General features: G+C 55.3%; 2 protein-coding genes across 2 annotated transcripts in view; both read left to right on the forward strand.

The window, feature by feature from the left end:
* The window catches only part of VOLCADRAFT_94586 (uncharacterized protein), a gene marked incomplete at both ends in the record, with an annotated part of 16,959 nt that extends 5,991 nt beyond the window's left edge, over positions 1 to 10,968 (forward strand). The window contains 16 exons of the mRNA XM_002953724.1: positions 2,978 to 3,049; positions 3,353 to 3,396; positions 3,582 to 3,671; positions 4,101 to 4,149; positions 4,700 to 4,842; positions 5,010 to 5,126; positions 5,318 to 5,416; positions 5,620 to 5,739; positions 6,161 to 6,298; positions 6,773 to 6,880; positions 7,265 to 7,318; positions 8,337 to 8,399; positions 8,745 to 8,949; positions 9,470 to 9,676; positions 10,131 to 10,258; positions 10,648 to 10,968. Coding sequence (XP_002953770.1) covers positions 2,978 to 3,049; positions 3,353 to 3,396; positions 3,582 to 3,671; positions 4,101 to 4,149; positions 4,700 to 4,842; positions 5,010 to 5,126; positions 5,318 to 5,416; positions 5,620 to 5,739; positions 6,161 to 6,298; positions 6,773 to 6,880; positions 7,265 to 7,318; positions 8,337 to 8,399; positions 8,745 to 8,949; positions 9,470 to 9,676; positions 10,131 to 10,258; positions 10,648 to 10,968 — 1,958 coding nt within the window. The remainder of the gene's footprint in view (positions 1 to 2,977; positions 3,050 to 3,352; positions 3,397 to 3,581; positions 3,672 to 4,100; positions 4,150 to 4,699; positions 4,843 to 5,009; positions 5,127 to 5,317; positions 5,417 to 5,619; positions 5,740 to 6,160; positions 6,299 to 6,772; positions 6,881 to 7,264; positions 7,319 to 8,336; positions 8,400 to 8,744; positions 8,950 to 9,469; positions 9,677 to 10,130; positions 10,259 to 10,647) is intronic.
* A 3,318-nt stretch (positions 10,969 to 14,286) lies between these two features.
* Positions 14,287 to 15,875, forward strand: VOLCADRAFT_94587 (uncharacterized protein; the record flags this gene model as incomplete). Its single annotated transcript, XM_002953725.1, has 3 exons — positions 14,287 to 14,320; positions 14,824 to 14,898; positions 15,310 to 15,875. 3 exons carry the CDS (start codon positions 14,287 to 14,289, stop codon positions 15,873 to 15,875), a joined length of 675 nt encoding a protein of 224 aa, XP_002953771.1.
* Positions 15,876 to 16,432: the final 557 nt, after the last annotated feature.

Here is a 16,432-nt window from a genome sequence, read left to right on the forward strand (position 1 = left end):
CGAAGCAGGCAGCTCGTCAGCCGACCCTGTACACTCGGCTTATTAGGCTTGGTCTCCACGGTAGCTGTTAGGCCTTGTCGGACGAGGGTAAGGACGCCCCCCGTGTGGATGGAGTTAGACCACGAGCTGGCCACTACTCGCCAGCCCCGGCTGTGGGCTGTTGCAGCTGCCATGCTTAGCTCGCGTTCAAACAGGGATTGGTGGTGGGCATTGGTGTGGTGGGTTTCCTGCAGGCAGATCACATCCAGCCCCATCTCTATCCACTGTTTGGCCGCTGCATGAATCTTGTCCTTGTGTTTGGCCAGCAGACCCTGCATGTTCTGTGTTGCAATACGAAGTGGCCGTCCCTGCATTGCGCCCTGTTGGCGCTTGATTGTGGTCGTCGCTTCCATCAACAGAGTTGGGTGGGGGTGGCAGTGGGCTGGTCTTTAAAACCAGGTTGGGAGGCGGTGGGGAGGTGTAAGATTAGGCTCTGGGATGGGGAGCCCATTGATTCCGCCTCCATAATCGTGTCGTCCCCCTCCGCAGCAGCAGTCCCCAGCTCCCTCCCCGAGGCCTGGGTCCCCTGGGTGGCTTCGGCACCTTTCGCCTTCTGCTTACGGGCAGACTGGATAAGCTCGCTGCGTCTCTCCGCTGCAGACGTTTTATGGATCAGCCGCTTCTGGTCCTTAGTTCGCTGGGCCAGTTCTGCGGATTGTTTGCGGGCTGCTCGGGCTGCAGCTGTTTGCGCCAGAAAGAACGTATGTATGTATGTATGTATGTATGTATGTATGCATGACTTAGATTACACTGTGGGCCGCGAGAGCCGGGGGCCGAAGCCGAAACACAGCGCAAGGGTCGGGAGCACACAGCACAAGTCGATTAGTCTTGTGTGCTCCCGACCCTGACTCAGACTGCAAACACTCTACGCAGCCACTCCGCAGCCCCTCCATCCGGGGATGGCGCTGCAGTGAAAACACCACGGAGGGCTCTCAGGTCCCGCTAGAGCGAGCCCACAAGTCTTAGCTAGGGCAAAGTCAAAGGCTCTCTGAAACAACCCCCCAAAACACCACCAACGAAAACGGGATTCCAAGGGAACAAGTCGGGTGTCGGCTTCCTCGAAGCCGGAAAAAGGGCGGGCCCCCCTGCATCCGCACAGGCCGGTAGCTAGCGCGGCACGTGTGACAATTGATGGGTCGTGTCAACGCGGTGGGAGATGTGCTTTGTTGCAGCAGTGCTGATGGTGTGAGAGCTAAGCTTGCACCGGCGGAATCGTCATTACCGCCTGCGGGCTCCACGCGAATCGCATCCATCCCGGGTGCATGCCGCATGGACAGTGCGGCAGACCGCAAGTTGGAATGCCCGTGCGGGCAAATGGTAACGAAAGCTGGGTGAATTTCGATGCTGTCTGTGATGTTTATCCCCGAAGCGCCAGCGGCCTCAGCAATCCGCCCCACAGCCGCGGGCTTCATCGGGGCACACCGCAAGTCTCCGGAGGCCCCGAGCATTGGCTAAAGTAAATGTACAAATGAGCAGCTTGCGTATTTTATAGAGAAATGTAAGCAAATTTGTCGGCCTGCTGGTGGCAAGTCGGAATGCCCGTGCGGGCAAATGGTAACACAAGCTGGATGTTCAAGTTATCATACGCTGTCATCTCGGAAATTAATGATGAGATAAACGGCACCTTTTTGAGATGAAATTTAGCCCGAGAGGCGTTGATGTGACTATGAGCTCGGTCAATGGAGGCAGCCAAAGTTGTTTGTGCTCATACGATCTTTGTTAGCTACATGCGAGATACCTTGCAATAGAGAATGATATATTGTACCGATAACGCGTTTCAGCCGGGTGAAATATTATGTTTGGTCGGTTACACACTCAAGACCTGGGAGTTTGAGTTATCATACGCCGTCATCTAGGAATTCAAATATGAGATACGCGGTACCTTTTGAGATTAAATTTAGCCCGAGAGGCGTTGATGTGACTTTGGCCTCGGTCAATTGAGGCAGCCAAAGTTGTTTGTGCTCATACGATTTTTGTTGGCTACAGGCGAGATACCATGCGATAGAGAATGATATATAGTACCTATAACGCGTTTCAGCCGGGCAAGATATTATGTTTGGTCCGTTACACACACACGCACACACGCACACACACACGGACATGGGCAATCCTACAGGTCGGGGCCCCCCTGGGCGCTTCGCGCTGGGGCCCCGCCCAAAAAACAGGAAATAAAAATACGGTTAGGGCAGTCCCGGCAGGGGAGGGCTCCTGATACACCTTACAAGCCAACAAAAAAACCTCCAAGGGAGAAAGGCTAAGAGATGATAGTATGTATGTATGTGTGTAGATGAGAGTATGTATGTATGTATGTATGTATGTATGTATGTATGTATGTATGTACATCTGTTCGACCTGGCTAGCTAGGATGTGAGATGAGGGTAGTACGCGTGAGGGGACGTAAGTGATAGAGGGATATATTTCTGTGAGAAGGAGGAGAAGAAGCAGAAGGATGAGGAAAAGGAGAAGGACGAGGAGCCGAGCTGGGATTTTTAGTGCCTGGCGGGCGGGTGGAGAGGTGGGCGCTGCCCCGCCATACGTTTGCAGTCTTAGTCTTGGCGGATGCGCACGGCGTTTGCGAACCTTCAATGTATGTATTACCGTCAGCAGCCGCTGCAGCGCTGCAGCAGCAGTATGGGTGCGTATATGCGCTTGGTAATAAGTGGCGTCCGACAGGTGTGGATATACATGCGTGGTTTGCTTCCCCGATGCATTCGTTAGGGACCAGGACAGGGCTACCAGACAATCTTCAGTGTTCCCACTGGAGATCAGATAGACAGGTTGCAAGCAAGGGAGGAATTAGGTGAAAGGGCGGAATGGGGGAGGATCCCTTGCATGGATGCACGGGTGCATGGGTGCATGGGTGGACCCACCCTACCGGCAGGGTGGGGACTGGGAGGGCTGGGCCCCCCATTGCACTACACTCGATGTCAACGCCCAGGAATGGCCTGCTCATCACGGACATGTTGCTTTGTAGGTAACGTCGTCAACTCTTACAAGTTTGCCTTCTGGGGTAAGTACGTCAGGCAGGCGTAATCGTCCGTGGTGGGTATGTATGTATGTAGGGCCTAGCATCACCATATTTGTGGACGACGTCGGTCGCTCCTTGCCGGCCGTAGCGATCTCTTTCATCTTTTCTGAATGGGTTATTTGAACCTGTTTATCTACATGTACGTGTACATGTACATGTGCATACATGCATCTATCTGGCTCTGAAGATGCGCATAGCTCGACCACAGCCCAAGCAATCCGACACCCGGCGCACATGCTCCGCACACCCGCCTGCCCGCCCGCCCTGAAACCCCGTGCTCCACAGACGGCGCAGTGCTTCCCCTGGGGCTCGGCATCTCGCTCGTACTGGTGGGTGGGTATGTATGTATGTATGTATGTACGGGAACAGATAGGAAGCCCATGTGCGTCACAGCGCCAACGGACTTGAAGGCGCTGCTGCATGAGCGGCAGGGGTTGCATGGGTGGGCATGTGATTACGTAGGCCACCAACGTCATAACAAGGGCGTCCTCAATCCTCACTCCGTTCGCTGCAGAACGGTCTGCTGCTGGCAGCCCCCATCAATCGGATGCGGCTGCTGACATTGCCGGAGCTGTTCGGGAGGAAGTACGGCGGCCTTATGGAGGTGCGACTGTAGGACAGCAGGCTGCTGCCTGTCCTATGTTTGCATTCTTGTGCGATCGTTCAAACACAGCCAGGGGCCGTAGGCTGGGCTCTACGCTTGTATACCTCGCATTCCTAGTCATTACATTGCGGCATCGGACCGCATGCCTTCTTGGCGTATTCAATGGGCGGCTGGTGATGTCCTCGCCTCCGCGGCTTCTGACACCGGAGCTATATTCCCTAGGGTCGGCGTGCGGTCCGTGGTCTGCACCAGTGCCACACGCTCAAACCGGAAGATGGTGATGAAGCCTAGCAAGGGTCACAACCGCAGACCTGCATTAAGCTCTACCTCCTCCGAGATTCTTTCACTATCGTTCTGACCTCCTGATGCAACCTCTTCAAGGCGCTGTTGATGTAATTGTACAACAGCTATGCCGTACATTTCCACCAGGTCATTGTGTCGTGCATTGAGATTACCTCGTTCACGTTCTTGCTGGCAGGTGAGCAAGAGTGGCGAAGAAGGGGATAGCAGAGGGGAGTGCTGGGACCACGAATTGATCATTTGTTCTAATTGGCAAGGGCGCGGGGGAGGGAAGATCATGTCAGGGTGGTGCAATCCCGTGTCCGCGTGATCTCCATTAGCGGTCCTCTCTGTCATCTTCCCGTCGGGAGAGCAGCACGCAATGCTACGCAAGCCCCACGCCCCAGCTCCATCTGCCCCATCCTAGGGTGAGGATTGGGTTTGAGCAGGACAGCCGCTGGAACTGCCGGCACCATCCGCTCATTCCCCTCGGGCAGCTATCTATACCCTGCACACTTACATGCTTGCATGTCACACGTCCGGGACAGCCTGTCAACATCGCCCAATCTCCCAAGAACGTAATAACCCCTCCCTGCCGCTGACTCGGGCCTCCTCCTCCTCCCGGCCCGGCCCGGCTGATGAACTACCGAAGTACTTGCGACCATCTGCGATACGCATAACCTCAGCCTGGATTGACTAAGCTGCCTACCCTCCCTGGCGCACGTGAACTGTGTGTGTACCTTGATCAGGCAACCTGGTGGGGATATCTCTGGTGCTCCAGTTCTGCTTCGGCCTGCCCAAGGGTGGCAGCATTGCCATTGCCGGCACCGTTCTGGGAATCTACTCAGCCAGTGGCGGCCTCTTCTCCGTTGCCCTCACCGACCTGCCGCAGGTGTGCGCGTGTTACTGCCTCGTCATCTGTATGTTGTGTGTGTTGTGATGAGCTGAGCCTCGTTTTTGGATTTCGTCTGGTGCTAGGAGGAAGCATCGTCTTTTCGTCTGCTCTGCATGTGCATGGACACTCCATCCCGCGTTCTCCAATGCTGCATGCTGCCCCAGGTGATCGGCGGATTCACGGCCTTCACCGCCACCGTCATCTACATGATGACTCACGAGTCCGGTCCACAGGCTGCGCCGCCCAGCCTGGGCTTTGCTCTGGACCTAGGAAACATAACTGTAAGGCTGGGGCTGGGCCCGGGGCAGGGGCTGGGGCTGAAAGGCTATGCGCACATACCCTGCCATACTCTGCTACACAATCCTCGTCCACCCAAGCGTACCCATTACGGCGTACTAATCCAACATGGCCATCCTCCTTGCCGTGGCTTGCGTGACCCCTTAACCCTTCGGGTGTTTGGCGCGCTCTACAGGCCACCACCCCCGGCTACAGCGGCCCCCTGAACTGCAGCGACCCAGTAACCGGGGCTTCCACCTGCGACAACTACGCCTACCCGCAGGGCGATAAGTTGGTGGGTGTTGGGGGTTGACCCTTGGTGACTGCGGGGGTTGAGAGTCTGAACCGCCACCACGGATTAGCCATACTACTGTGCAGGCGGCTGGGTTAGGTTGCGCACCTAGTGCTTTGCTTGTAAACGCGGCGACAATGCGCACGCATTTCCTTCGTCATGGAAAAGATGAACTATGGCTGTCTCTTTTTGCTTAAAACTCGCAGGTTTATGACAATGGCATGACTGATCCCAACGCCTACGCGCCCTTCCCGAACGCGATCCTCATCAATTGGGCCACCATCTTCGTGCTGGGACTGGGGAACCTCTGCGCGCTGGATTTCCAGGTAGAAGCTTGTTTAGGCAAGCAGGCAGGCAAGCAGGCAGGCAGGCCTCTGCATATATAGCCGTCCGTGTGCGATCAGTGCCCTGGCCCTCTTGAGGAAGGATTTTATACCGCTGTAGGAGCTGGCGGACTGTGAGGGCTCCCAGGTGCTCCCCCAATATTTGACCCACATGCGACCTTGTTAGATCCAACTCTTGTCGCTCCTGCCTCCCAGATTTTACCTGCCCTTTCCAGTCCGACTCAGGCCCTGTCGTCAGCCCTCCTTTCGACCCGAAAAACCCTTCCCCCTACCCTCCATCTCGTCCTTTCCAACCACACGCACCCACACGTAGCTTGCCTCGGCAGGGCCTCTGTTTACCCTGGTGGTTCAATGGTGACCTCTGAATCAACACACCCACACGGGCACGCAACCCCACCTATAGGCTCGTTGCATGGCCTCCAAGACCCCGAACGTGGCACGTACCTCCTGCTTCATTTCGGGCATACTGCTCGTCTGCATCGGGGTGCCGTTCGGGCTGCTGTCGGGGCTGGCTCGCAAACACTACGGTCCGGATTCGCAGGTAGGTTGTGGTGGTTGCCGTGGTGACTGGCAGTGGGCGGTTGGCGAGGAGAATATCGGGGTAGCAGGGAGTCGCAGGGCGGCATAACCACGGGTGGGTCGATGGGTGCACGTAAAACACCGCACCTTGCGTCTTACCGCCCCTTACGTACGTTGTCGTACACAACAAAACGCACATGGTTTGCTGCAGGGTTATACTCGTTCGGCGGCTTAAATCTGAAGGCTGATAAGACTTGCCTATCCCTTACTTGCGTGCCGTACCACGAAGGCTGTGCGCTGCCCGGCCAGCTCCCTACACGCTGTCGTACGCACACAAGCACACTCGGGTGCATGGTATCGGACGCTCAGATATTTTGTGGCCACGGGCCGTCAGCGGCCGGCCGTCAGCGGACCATCGTCCTCTCCATCGACCGCGTAATCGACCGAGTGGCATGCCCCCCTTAAATAACGACCTTTTCCTTGCTGACCGTCGCAGTACGCTGAGTTCGCGGCCGACACGTGCAGCGCCCCTCTCGGGCTGTCCAGCTGTGCCGAGTGGCTGCCGGTGGGGCAGGATGTCCTGTTTAGGCTACTGTGGCAGCATGTGAGTAATCCCTTCCGGGGATGGACGGGATGCCGGGGGGGGGGCACAAACCAGGGTGGCGGATTTTAACATCTCATCTGGGCTGGGGATTACATGACCGATTCGAGAGTTCAATTAGTGCACCTGGTAGTCATTGCCAACGTATTATTGCATTGCCGTTTTAATGGCTAGCGCAGCTGTCATCTGCGGCTTCTTTCATCTTTTGCTTGCTGCTTTTCAAGATGCGCGGTGGTTGTTCGTCTGCATGTACGTCCGTAGCCTCCGTGTGTGCAAGTCACTAGCCAAGCACCGCAAGCCGGTATGGCCCATAACAGTAGAACACCAAAAATTCACTTTAAATTGCGAAGTTGGCTACGTCGGTGTACGGCATGCGCTGCGCCCCAGGCTCCCAAGGCACTTGGAGCATGGACCATGGTGGCCATCGTAACTGCCTCAATGGTGAGGGAGGGCGGGGAAGCTACGCAAAGAGCCTGTGGGCACATATTGGCTGGATGGACGGCTTTAAGTGTACATATACATGTGTACACGTGCGATATGTATGTACGGCAAGGTGCGAATGCCCGCAATTGTTGAACGTACTACACAGTCGAAGTGCCAGACGGCGCTGTCAGAGCTCCATGTTAAGCGCTCACGAAGAATTCTCTAAAATGTTGTTTGCTAGGGCATGTCATTTACCACACACACACACACACACACACATGGACATGGGCAATCCTACAGGTCGGGGCCCCCCTGGGCGCTTCGCGCTGGGGCCCCGCCCAAAAAAACCAAATGGAACGAGAAAGGCGGCGGGAGCGGGTCAACAATGTGCAGGGTGTTGGAATGTGACCGACACTTACGTACATACGTATATAAGGTTTGGCACTACTGGTAAGGCGCGACCATTGCCTCCGGGAGATCCCGGGATCGATACCCGTCAGGCTTAAAAGTCCTTCCGATGGTGGAAGGCATTGTGCCCCTAGTTGATGGACGGTGGTGACCTGGGATAAAGTTAACCCGCGAGCCGATCAGGAATGGAGTTGGGCCGCTGTCGACCCGGCAGATTCCGTTGGATGCTGGTGGTGGGTGCGGAACCTGAGCGATCCATTGAGAAGTTGACTAGGGTGACTGGATGAGGGTGCCCCGAAATACCGGGGAAGGCAGGGTTTCGCAGGGTAGCTGCCACGGGCGAAGATACACCCCCCTGTTTCACACATCATACAAGCAGCGGAAAGTGAGAGCAGTAATAGGACCCGAGGGGGTCGCGACGCTTTTCCGATTCAACCACAGCGAACTATTTGCGGCGTCCGCAGGACCGCCCCCAAAGTAAATTTCGTCAGCTCAAGAGGAGCCGTAAGGCAGCGTGGTCGCCGGCCCCGCGTAACCCGCTGCCTCACTTATTCCTCCCATGTCTCTGCAAGCCACGTTGTTCCCCGCTTTCGGTTGCCGGTTCCCGCGCACTCCCTCTCCCCTGCAGTCCACAGCTGATGGCGCTATCCTGGCTACCTCCACCGTCATGGCGCACAATATCTGGCGCAAGGTGAGGGCTTGGGAAAGCCCTGTGCATGGGTGTGTGATTGTTGGCCGGTTCCGTAGCTGCAAGAAGCGCCCATCCTGAGCCCATCCAGCTCTGGCAGGAAGTGTAACGTCCCACTCTCAATCAGACATGGGAGTTCGCCTGTCTGTCTGTCTGTCTGTCTGTCTGACTGTCTGTCTGTCTATCTACCTTTCTCTTCACCCGCCACAACGCACACATACATACACGTAACTGTTGGCCCTACAACTTGCCTCCTGCCGTCGCATCCTTAGCTCCGCCCACAAGCCCACCGACCCAGCCAGGCGCCTGAAAATCAATTTATCGCACATATGCCGCATTGCACGACAGGTTCCAAAATACGGCACCAGCGAAGCTAACCTCTTGTGGGTGGCGCGCATCTTCCACGTGCCTATGACCGTGATGTCTTGCTGTGTGGCCGCCTGGGCATACAACCCCGCCTACCTGCTGGTGGTGGCCTTTGATATCGTGTTTGCGGGGGTACTGGTTCCGCTGCTGGCGGCTGTCTACTACCCGCGGGCCAGCCCCAATGCCGGTACGGCAATTTTGTCCGTCCTTTGTAATGTTTAGTGTGATACAGCGTAATGGGGTGCCGCTGCTCGTGTATGAAGTGCAAGGCGTGTGGAATGCAGAGGCCTAAATGGTGCGACGAGCACGTGCCACCGATTCTGGAATGGTGCGTATGTGGATATCGTTTTGTCGGCATGTATGTATGTGTGTGTTTGGATGAGCCGTGTGTCAGGAGCTGGTGTATGCGCGATTGGGAACACGCGCTGGCAGTCCTTTACCCGACCGACCTTACTATTCCTTTGTGCGACACCCTGTTCGCTGCTCTATCTAATCCGCCGCCGCATGTTGGACCACCTAGACCGCCCATAAGGGGACGTTTCCAAGCATAGATCTAATCCTGAAACCCAGAATCCTCCCCCCAGGACCCCCCACGCAATCCCCACAAGACCTCACATCTCCCCAAAAACCTGCATTCCTCCTTCCTTATCCCTTCCCCCCTTCACTCTCCCATTCTCTCAATGCTCCCCTTCCCCATTGCTTCCCAGGCTTGCTGGCGTGCGTAAGCGGCTCCTTGGTTCGCTTGGTGCTGGAGTTCACATTGCCCAAGGACGGCTCTCTGGTCGCGTTTGGGCAGTACGCCCTGCAGTATGGCAGCGCGCTGGCTGGGTTGCCGGCCTTCATGCAGATCGACCCACCCGACCAACAGGACTTCGCGGGCGTCTGGGATCCGGACTCACTCACGTGTGACCAACGTGGGTATGGTGTCTGTGGGAAAGAGCGATGCCGGGTCGGCTCGCCGCTGGGTTGATGAGCGCAAGAGTGTAAAATACCTATCAGCTGTCGTCGGGCGGGAAGCGGAGCTGCGGACGGGAGGGCGCTATGCGGGGATAGGTGGTTTTATGAAGGAGCTGCGTTTGTGTACATGTGCGTGTATTCATCCTTATTGTTGGTAATGCCACCCCGGATTATGTTCTATATTTATCTTATTACTTCAAGTGTTCGCCGGGGGAAAGCCCTCAGGAATGAAGCGGGTTTCCGATCGCAAAGTCGCAGGCCACACAGGTAATTGCACTAGCTCCAAAACCTGCCAGGGAATCGCAATGACTCGGAGCGTTACTCAGCAGCAGGAGCCAGCCACCTTCGTGCGCTACCTCACTCATGTTTTGCTGAATATCTCCTGCCGCTCCGACTGCTGCCCTCCCGCAGCGCCACTGAGCGACTGGACCGGCCTTGACTCCCTCATCTCTCCCGTCGTGTCGCTGTTGGTGTTCGTGGCGGTGTCGCTGTTCGAGCGCTTCTGGCCGGGGCTAGACATACTGTTTTTTATCCCTAAGGTAGGTGCACACGCACAAATACACCGTCGCACGCACCAAGATGTAGATAAACAATGCCATAAGCGCAAGTATCTCTCACCACCCAGCCATTTAACTTGATGAACAACTCATCCGATGTTCTAATCCCATACGTTTTCCATGCGCACAATCCTCGTCGCCAACCTGTTCCGGCCATATTCCCAGAAGCCATTCGCCGCCTTTCGCTCTGCCGCCTATCGCTCTTCAGAAAGTCCACATGGCGCCGCTCGGGACATGCACTGACTCGCTCACCTGTCTCCCTCCCTCGCTTTTGACCCTGCCTCCCTCCCAACACTGGGCCCATACCCGATCCTCTCGTTCTCCAACATCATACTACCACTCCACCATGTTTAACACCCAATTCACCACAGGCATGGCGCGCCACTCAACCTCTCTACCGTGATGATGATATGGAAGTTGACCCCGACAGCAGCCGTACGCCCGCACTGGCAGTTGAGAAGGCAAAGGCCGGCATCAGCAACCCCGGCGGCGGCAGTAGCGGCTTCCCATCCGCTCCCCGCCATCTTAAGGACGATTCCTCGGCGCACGGCGGCGGCACCTTTTGCGCTGACGGCGGTGCCTCATCCGCCGCCGTCAGCCCGTTAGCTGACGATCCCATCTCCCGGGAGGTGCAGCTAGCGCCGGGTCTTCTATTGCGAGAGCGTCAGGGCCGGCTGGAAGACGGCATCTGACCCATCAACTGATGGACGGACTTGACGAGATGACGGAATACGTGATGGCAGACAGACAGGCTGGCAGGCGGTTGTACAGCATCCAGCTAGCCAGGAACTGTACTTGTAGTATTTGTCAAGTAGCCGGCAAGACTCGCTCATCATGACACGTAGCACTCCTTCCTCATGACTCAGTCAGCTACAGCATAGATGGCAGTTTATTGCATAGATGCTGGAGGTTTCTGCCTTTATCCATGATTCAGCTTTCCTGAATAGTAAGGCTTGGCATGTCACGACATTTTCGCGTCACGTATGACGTATGATCACGTATGATCACGTATGACGCGACAGGCAGCGAAACGTTGGGGTATGGAAGTTTGCCAGCTTCAGCCCTCGATAACAATGACATGGCATCGCTGTTATATACGGGGCCAACAGGACAGGGTGCGTTGGTCGAACGGTGGATGCGCGCGCGGGCGGCTGGTAGTAGCCCAAGCGGCAGCCGTAGGTAGGGAGGTAGGTAGGTAGGTAGGGAGGCGGAAGGGTTGCGCAGGACAGCGCGCTGCTGTGTGGCAGCACACAGATGACCTGAACACCGTATGTATTGCCGTACTTCCCGTAGCAGTAAATGTCCATTCAAATGACGGCGTTCGGCCGTTTGCTTAGCAAAGCCCATGTGCATGCGCGCATGTGTAATTGCGCTCCCGCTATATTTCTTGTTATGTTCTGGGTACATGTACAGGGAATAAGGGTTGCCGAATACGGAGGCGGCAGGCGAGAGCAGAAGTCGGGTAGGAAGGCAATATCAGAGATAACTGAACGAAGGAAAACAACTGTTTCCACGAAATAGTTCGTGCGTTCGTGTTATGACACCGCTCCTGTGCGTTTGTGTGCGTGCATGTATTTATATGTATGTACTGCATCTGTTTATGCATGCGCTCTCGTCCTTGCATGCGTGCGGGTGTAGTACGCTACATTACCTTGACAAACTAAGCTGATAAGGCTCACGCAACACAGCCTAGCGGTGTAAGAGTTACGATAATGCTAGCGGTGCTGAAAGGGGCGTCGGGAGGAGGGAGGAGCGGAGGAGGTTGGTAATATGACATGAAGACGAGGATGTCGAGAAAATCTTAGACTTCGGCTTATTGTAGCATCGCTCGTAGAGGTTGCCTTGGGCTTAGTGTGAGGGACCTATTATCATGGCCCCAAAGATAAGATTGAATGTTAGACTTCCGATCGGGGATGAGGTAAGTACCGAACAACGTACCCTCGTGAAGTTCGGATACGCTAAGCCGTGCAGCTGGCTGAAGAACGGCACTCATCCTAAGAAAACGGCGCAACGCGAAGGCAAACTCCGATCAGAGTAGCTTAAGTTAGAAGACACAAGAATGGAATGTCGACGGCAGGGTTTTGAACCTCGCGAACACACATGTCTCAGCGTGTGTGTGTGTGTGTGTGTGTGTGTGTGTGTGTGTGTGTGTGTTGCATGGTTGGGGGGTGCGTGACCCATACCTGTAAAACTACCCATACGAGCCGAAGGCCCAAGGGCAATACCACAACGCCTAAAAGCCACGGAGAAAAGGAAACACCGCACATCAGCCCAGACTAGCGTCCAAAAGGGGTAACTGAATTTCGGTGAGCCCACATACTCCCAGTCCCAGTGTGCTTCTGGTGGAGTCCACGGAAGGATGATGGAGGGGAGTACGGAATTCAATTTTAATCTTGTGGAAGCTTAGAAACCGTTTCGCTTGACGATTTGGGCAGACGAGCGAGCAAGCAAGCGGGCAGTGTCATCAGGTGTCAGAACCAGAAGATCCTCTTGAGCACCAGGACTAGATTCCTTGGTTCGGAGCACTATCGTCAACCCTGCTGCCTGCAATCCCTGTGTGGAATTGGGGGCCTGGGGTAAGGCGCCAAACAGGAAACAACACTGTGGGCTAATTTGACTCTTGAATGTCCAATGAACGTACGTACATAGATTGCTGTGTTAGATGCACTCGTGCACCAGCCGCACTTGGTTTACTTCGTTAAGCAGGCAAGCTGTATGAAGAGGTAGCCGAGGCCATCAACCTATCATCGTCCTATGGTCTTCGCTAGACCGACGGCCGCTTGGGTGCCGTTGGCCAGCACTGTCCGCTGCCTCCGATACGTCTTTGGTGGCTTAAAATGAGCCGTTCCACGCTGCTGAACCCCACTATTTCCGCATGGCTTACACCGGCCTCTGCGCGGCGGCCATGGACGTGAACTTCGCATAGGAGTGGACTAAGCCAAGTCCTTCGTCCGATTCATTGAAATGGATGCGATGCGATCTTCAGCAATACCACTTGTGACCGGGCTGAGTTCTGGCTAGTCCTACACCTGCTGGTTGAGAGGCAGGCAGGCGAACCTGTTGCAGTTCCTACTCAAGACAGGCCATGCAGCGAGCCGCGCCAGCTCTCTCGGAACCTGGCAAGACGGAAGCCCAAACCCTTGAATGACAAGGGGTGGAGAGCGAGACTTGCATGGCCACTTGGCGGGCAGGCTGCCATACCCTGCGGTCCTCTCGCCAGTCGGGCAAGTTGATAGGTTGTAAGGTTTATTATCCAGTTTGCCTCTGATTTTCAAATGCCGATTTACATCGCGCCATGCCCGATGTCCCAGCTCCATATCGTATCCCCCGGACTCCCAACCCTACATGAACCTGGTCTCCATGTTACGATAATCACAAGCTAAGCACTGAGCCTGAGGTCTCACGATGCAAGCATGGAAAAGAAAATAATCTACGTATTAACATCCAAGGGATGGACTTAAGTGCACCACGGTCAATATGTGCAAGCCCATGCAAGCATTTGTTGCATCGTGCAGATCAAAACGCGCCATTACATGGAGTCCGGCAAACCAGTGCTTTCAAGGCGCACACATGCGGCATGCATACATGTACGGCATACGGTAATCTCTGTTGTTGAGTCGACCCGAAGCGTGTCCCATATTGACGTCAACAAGACCTGAAGTGGATTGTTGTCCCTGTTTGCAAACGAGGTCAAAAGCCTCAGCTTTGCGCTGGGCATTTTCTGTGCCTTCGCAAACTTATCCGGCTCGAAATATTGTTTTTGCCGTGCTAGAATTGTGATGACAAACACTGCACACTCTTAGATCCTGATCTAAGGCTTCTAAAACTGGGTGGTAGTTGAGCTTCGACTAGCAAGCTCGTCTCGTGTCTGCTTTCTCTCCGAGAGCTGACGCTGCTGAACTGAACTGGCCATTTTGCAACATGGAATTATTGTGAAAGGTACGTGGTTCGTGGCGTCCAAGGGCGGGATTTCTTATTACGTGACCGTGGGTGCAGCCTGCTTTTATGGTATGTTCGTGGCAGATGGCATTGATGCGTACCAAGGTCTGTTTGTCTTGTGTTGGAAGGCAAGATGCACCGGCTGGCGTGGTCACGTCACGTTCACGATTTTATTTCCATCACGCGTTCCAATTTCCTGTGTTTGTCATATGAGGTGGCGACTTTATGGTATGCAATTTAATGCCAATTACTTAATGTGCCGCCGGAGTGATGAGCTGGCTTTCTTTGGGGCGCAGGAATTTTGGCTAGCCTGCGATCATCTAGCACTGTCTAGCCGAATATTAGCCTTGTGCACAATGACTTTGCTCAGCTGTCTTGGTTGACTCTGCGTTTCTTTCGCTTCATCAAGTTGCCACATCGAGCCTCAAGATCAAAGGCTCTGGAGCCGAGCCACATGGCAACCACGAAGGACGAATCAATACTCGAAGCGATCTCTGTTTTGACAGTGGTTGGGGGTAATGCTGGTCGGGATGGCGCTCCCACGCTGTCCGAAGTGGAAAGACCCCGACCTGCCACCTTCAATACATGGTCCAGCCCGGCTGGCACAGTGTCCACTTCCGATTACGACGGCTCTACGGCTGTGTTGACTACGGCTGGCTCGCTTCCTCTTCCCGAAACAAATGGTGAGGAGATACGGAAGAGCCAAGCGAAGATGGCGGGCCTTCGGCAGCCTGGCCGCGGCAGCCTGCACATCATATGAACCACGTTTCTCCAAAAGCGGCGTTTCATTTCCTCCACGCAGATTCCCTTACCTACTCTCCGTTCCCAAAGCGGTCAATGCTGCACTTGCTCTTCAAAGCTTTTCCTTGTACTGTTCCATTGGTTAGCCTTTGGGCCGCCGGATCGTAGGTAACGCGACGCAAGCTATAACACATGTAGCACACACATACATACGCATACACACATAGGCGAATCCAAGCCCCCTCGCCTTCCATGCCCCTGTTGCATATGCCCTCCACCTCCATACTTCACCTAGTATTACTCGGTCTCAGTTCATCACATATGCAATACACGCCTTCCACCCGCGACTGCAGCCGCTGGCGACCGGGGAGACGCCCTTCTCAAGGGCTTATCCTCACCCGCCTTCCACAACACGTTGGCTTCTCAAGGCAAGCCGGGGCCCAAAGTACGCATTGGCGCGGCCTCCATAACCTCCTCGCCCGCCGTCACTGCGGCTGCTACGGCCGCCTTCACACTATCCATGGGGACCTCCATGGGGGTGTCAGCGCATGCACTGGTAGACCACGCTACCGTTGGATGCAGCCAGGTCGACGCCCATGGTGTACGATTCGGTCCTGGAACTCAGCCTCGGGCGTCTGGGCCATGTGTGACTGCGCACACTGGCGGTGGCGGGTGCTCTTTAACTTTCGCTGCTGCTGCTCATGCGGCTGCGGGCGATGGTGGCTGGCCTTCTCTGCCCTGTTGGCAAGCCTCGCCCTGTGCTGCCATCGCAGCCACCGCCACTCCTACTGTCGTCACCCTCCCGCCACGTCGTCCCATCCCGCTATCCACCAAGCGAGGCCTCTACGAGGGCACTGTGCGCGGAGGTAGTGCACGCAACACGTGGATGTACATTACCGCAAGGACCCCACCTGGGTAGGCAGTCGAGTGCTGATGGAGCCCACTGGAGCGCTCCCGGAAACAAAGGTGTCGAACACAGGTGTCGAATGCAATCGCGAAACATGTGTTGGGCTCGTGCCTGAATTGTATGTTTTCAAGAAGAGCACTTACTGCACATTACGGTGAAAATCACCGATCAGCCGGGTTATCTGCTGTCATAATGATGCTGTCCGGACGCCGTGTATATTGGGTCTACCTGCAGTAGACCCGAATTCGAAAAGGGTTGCTTATCCCGTGAGCTGCGATTCCTTGGTCGCTTTAGGATTATTGCTTTGTCCGGGAGGACGTGGTGCAGGTGTTTTAATTTTGTGGAAGATGCTAGAAGTGAATGGTTGTGATCCGCAGGCAGGGTATTACATGGCCTTGGCATATTAGCGTCGTATCTCGCTCCTTTTAGGTGTGGTGGAATGCTTCACGTCCAAGTGCTTACGAGTCCAGGCTCTTAATGAGTGTAGAAGAATTAGCCCACATGCATGTGGGGTCGCATTGCGACACCCGGAGGAAGGGGTAGTCAGAAACGGTTTGAATGACGCTTAG

This window comes from Volvox carteri (assembly GCF_000143455.1).
Source record: "Volvox carteri f. nagariensis unplaced genomic scaffold VOLCAscaffold_38, whole genome shotgun sequence".
NCBI classification, from domain to species: Eukaryota; Viridiplantae; Chlorophyta; class Chlorophyceae; order Chlamydomonadales; family Volvocaceae; genus Volvox; species Volvox carteri.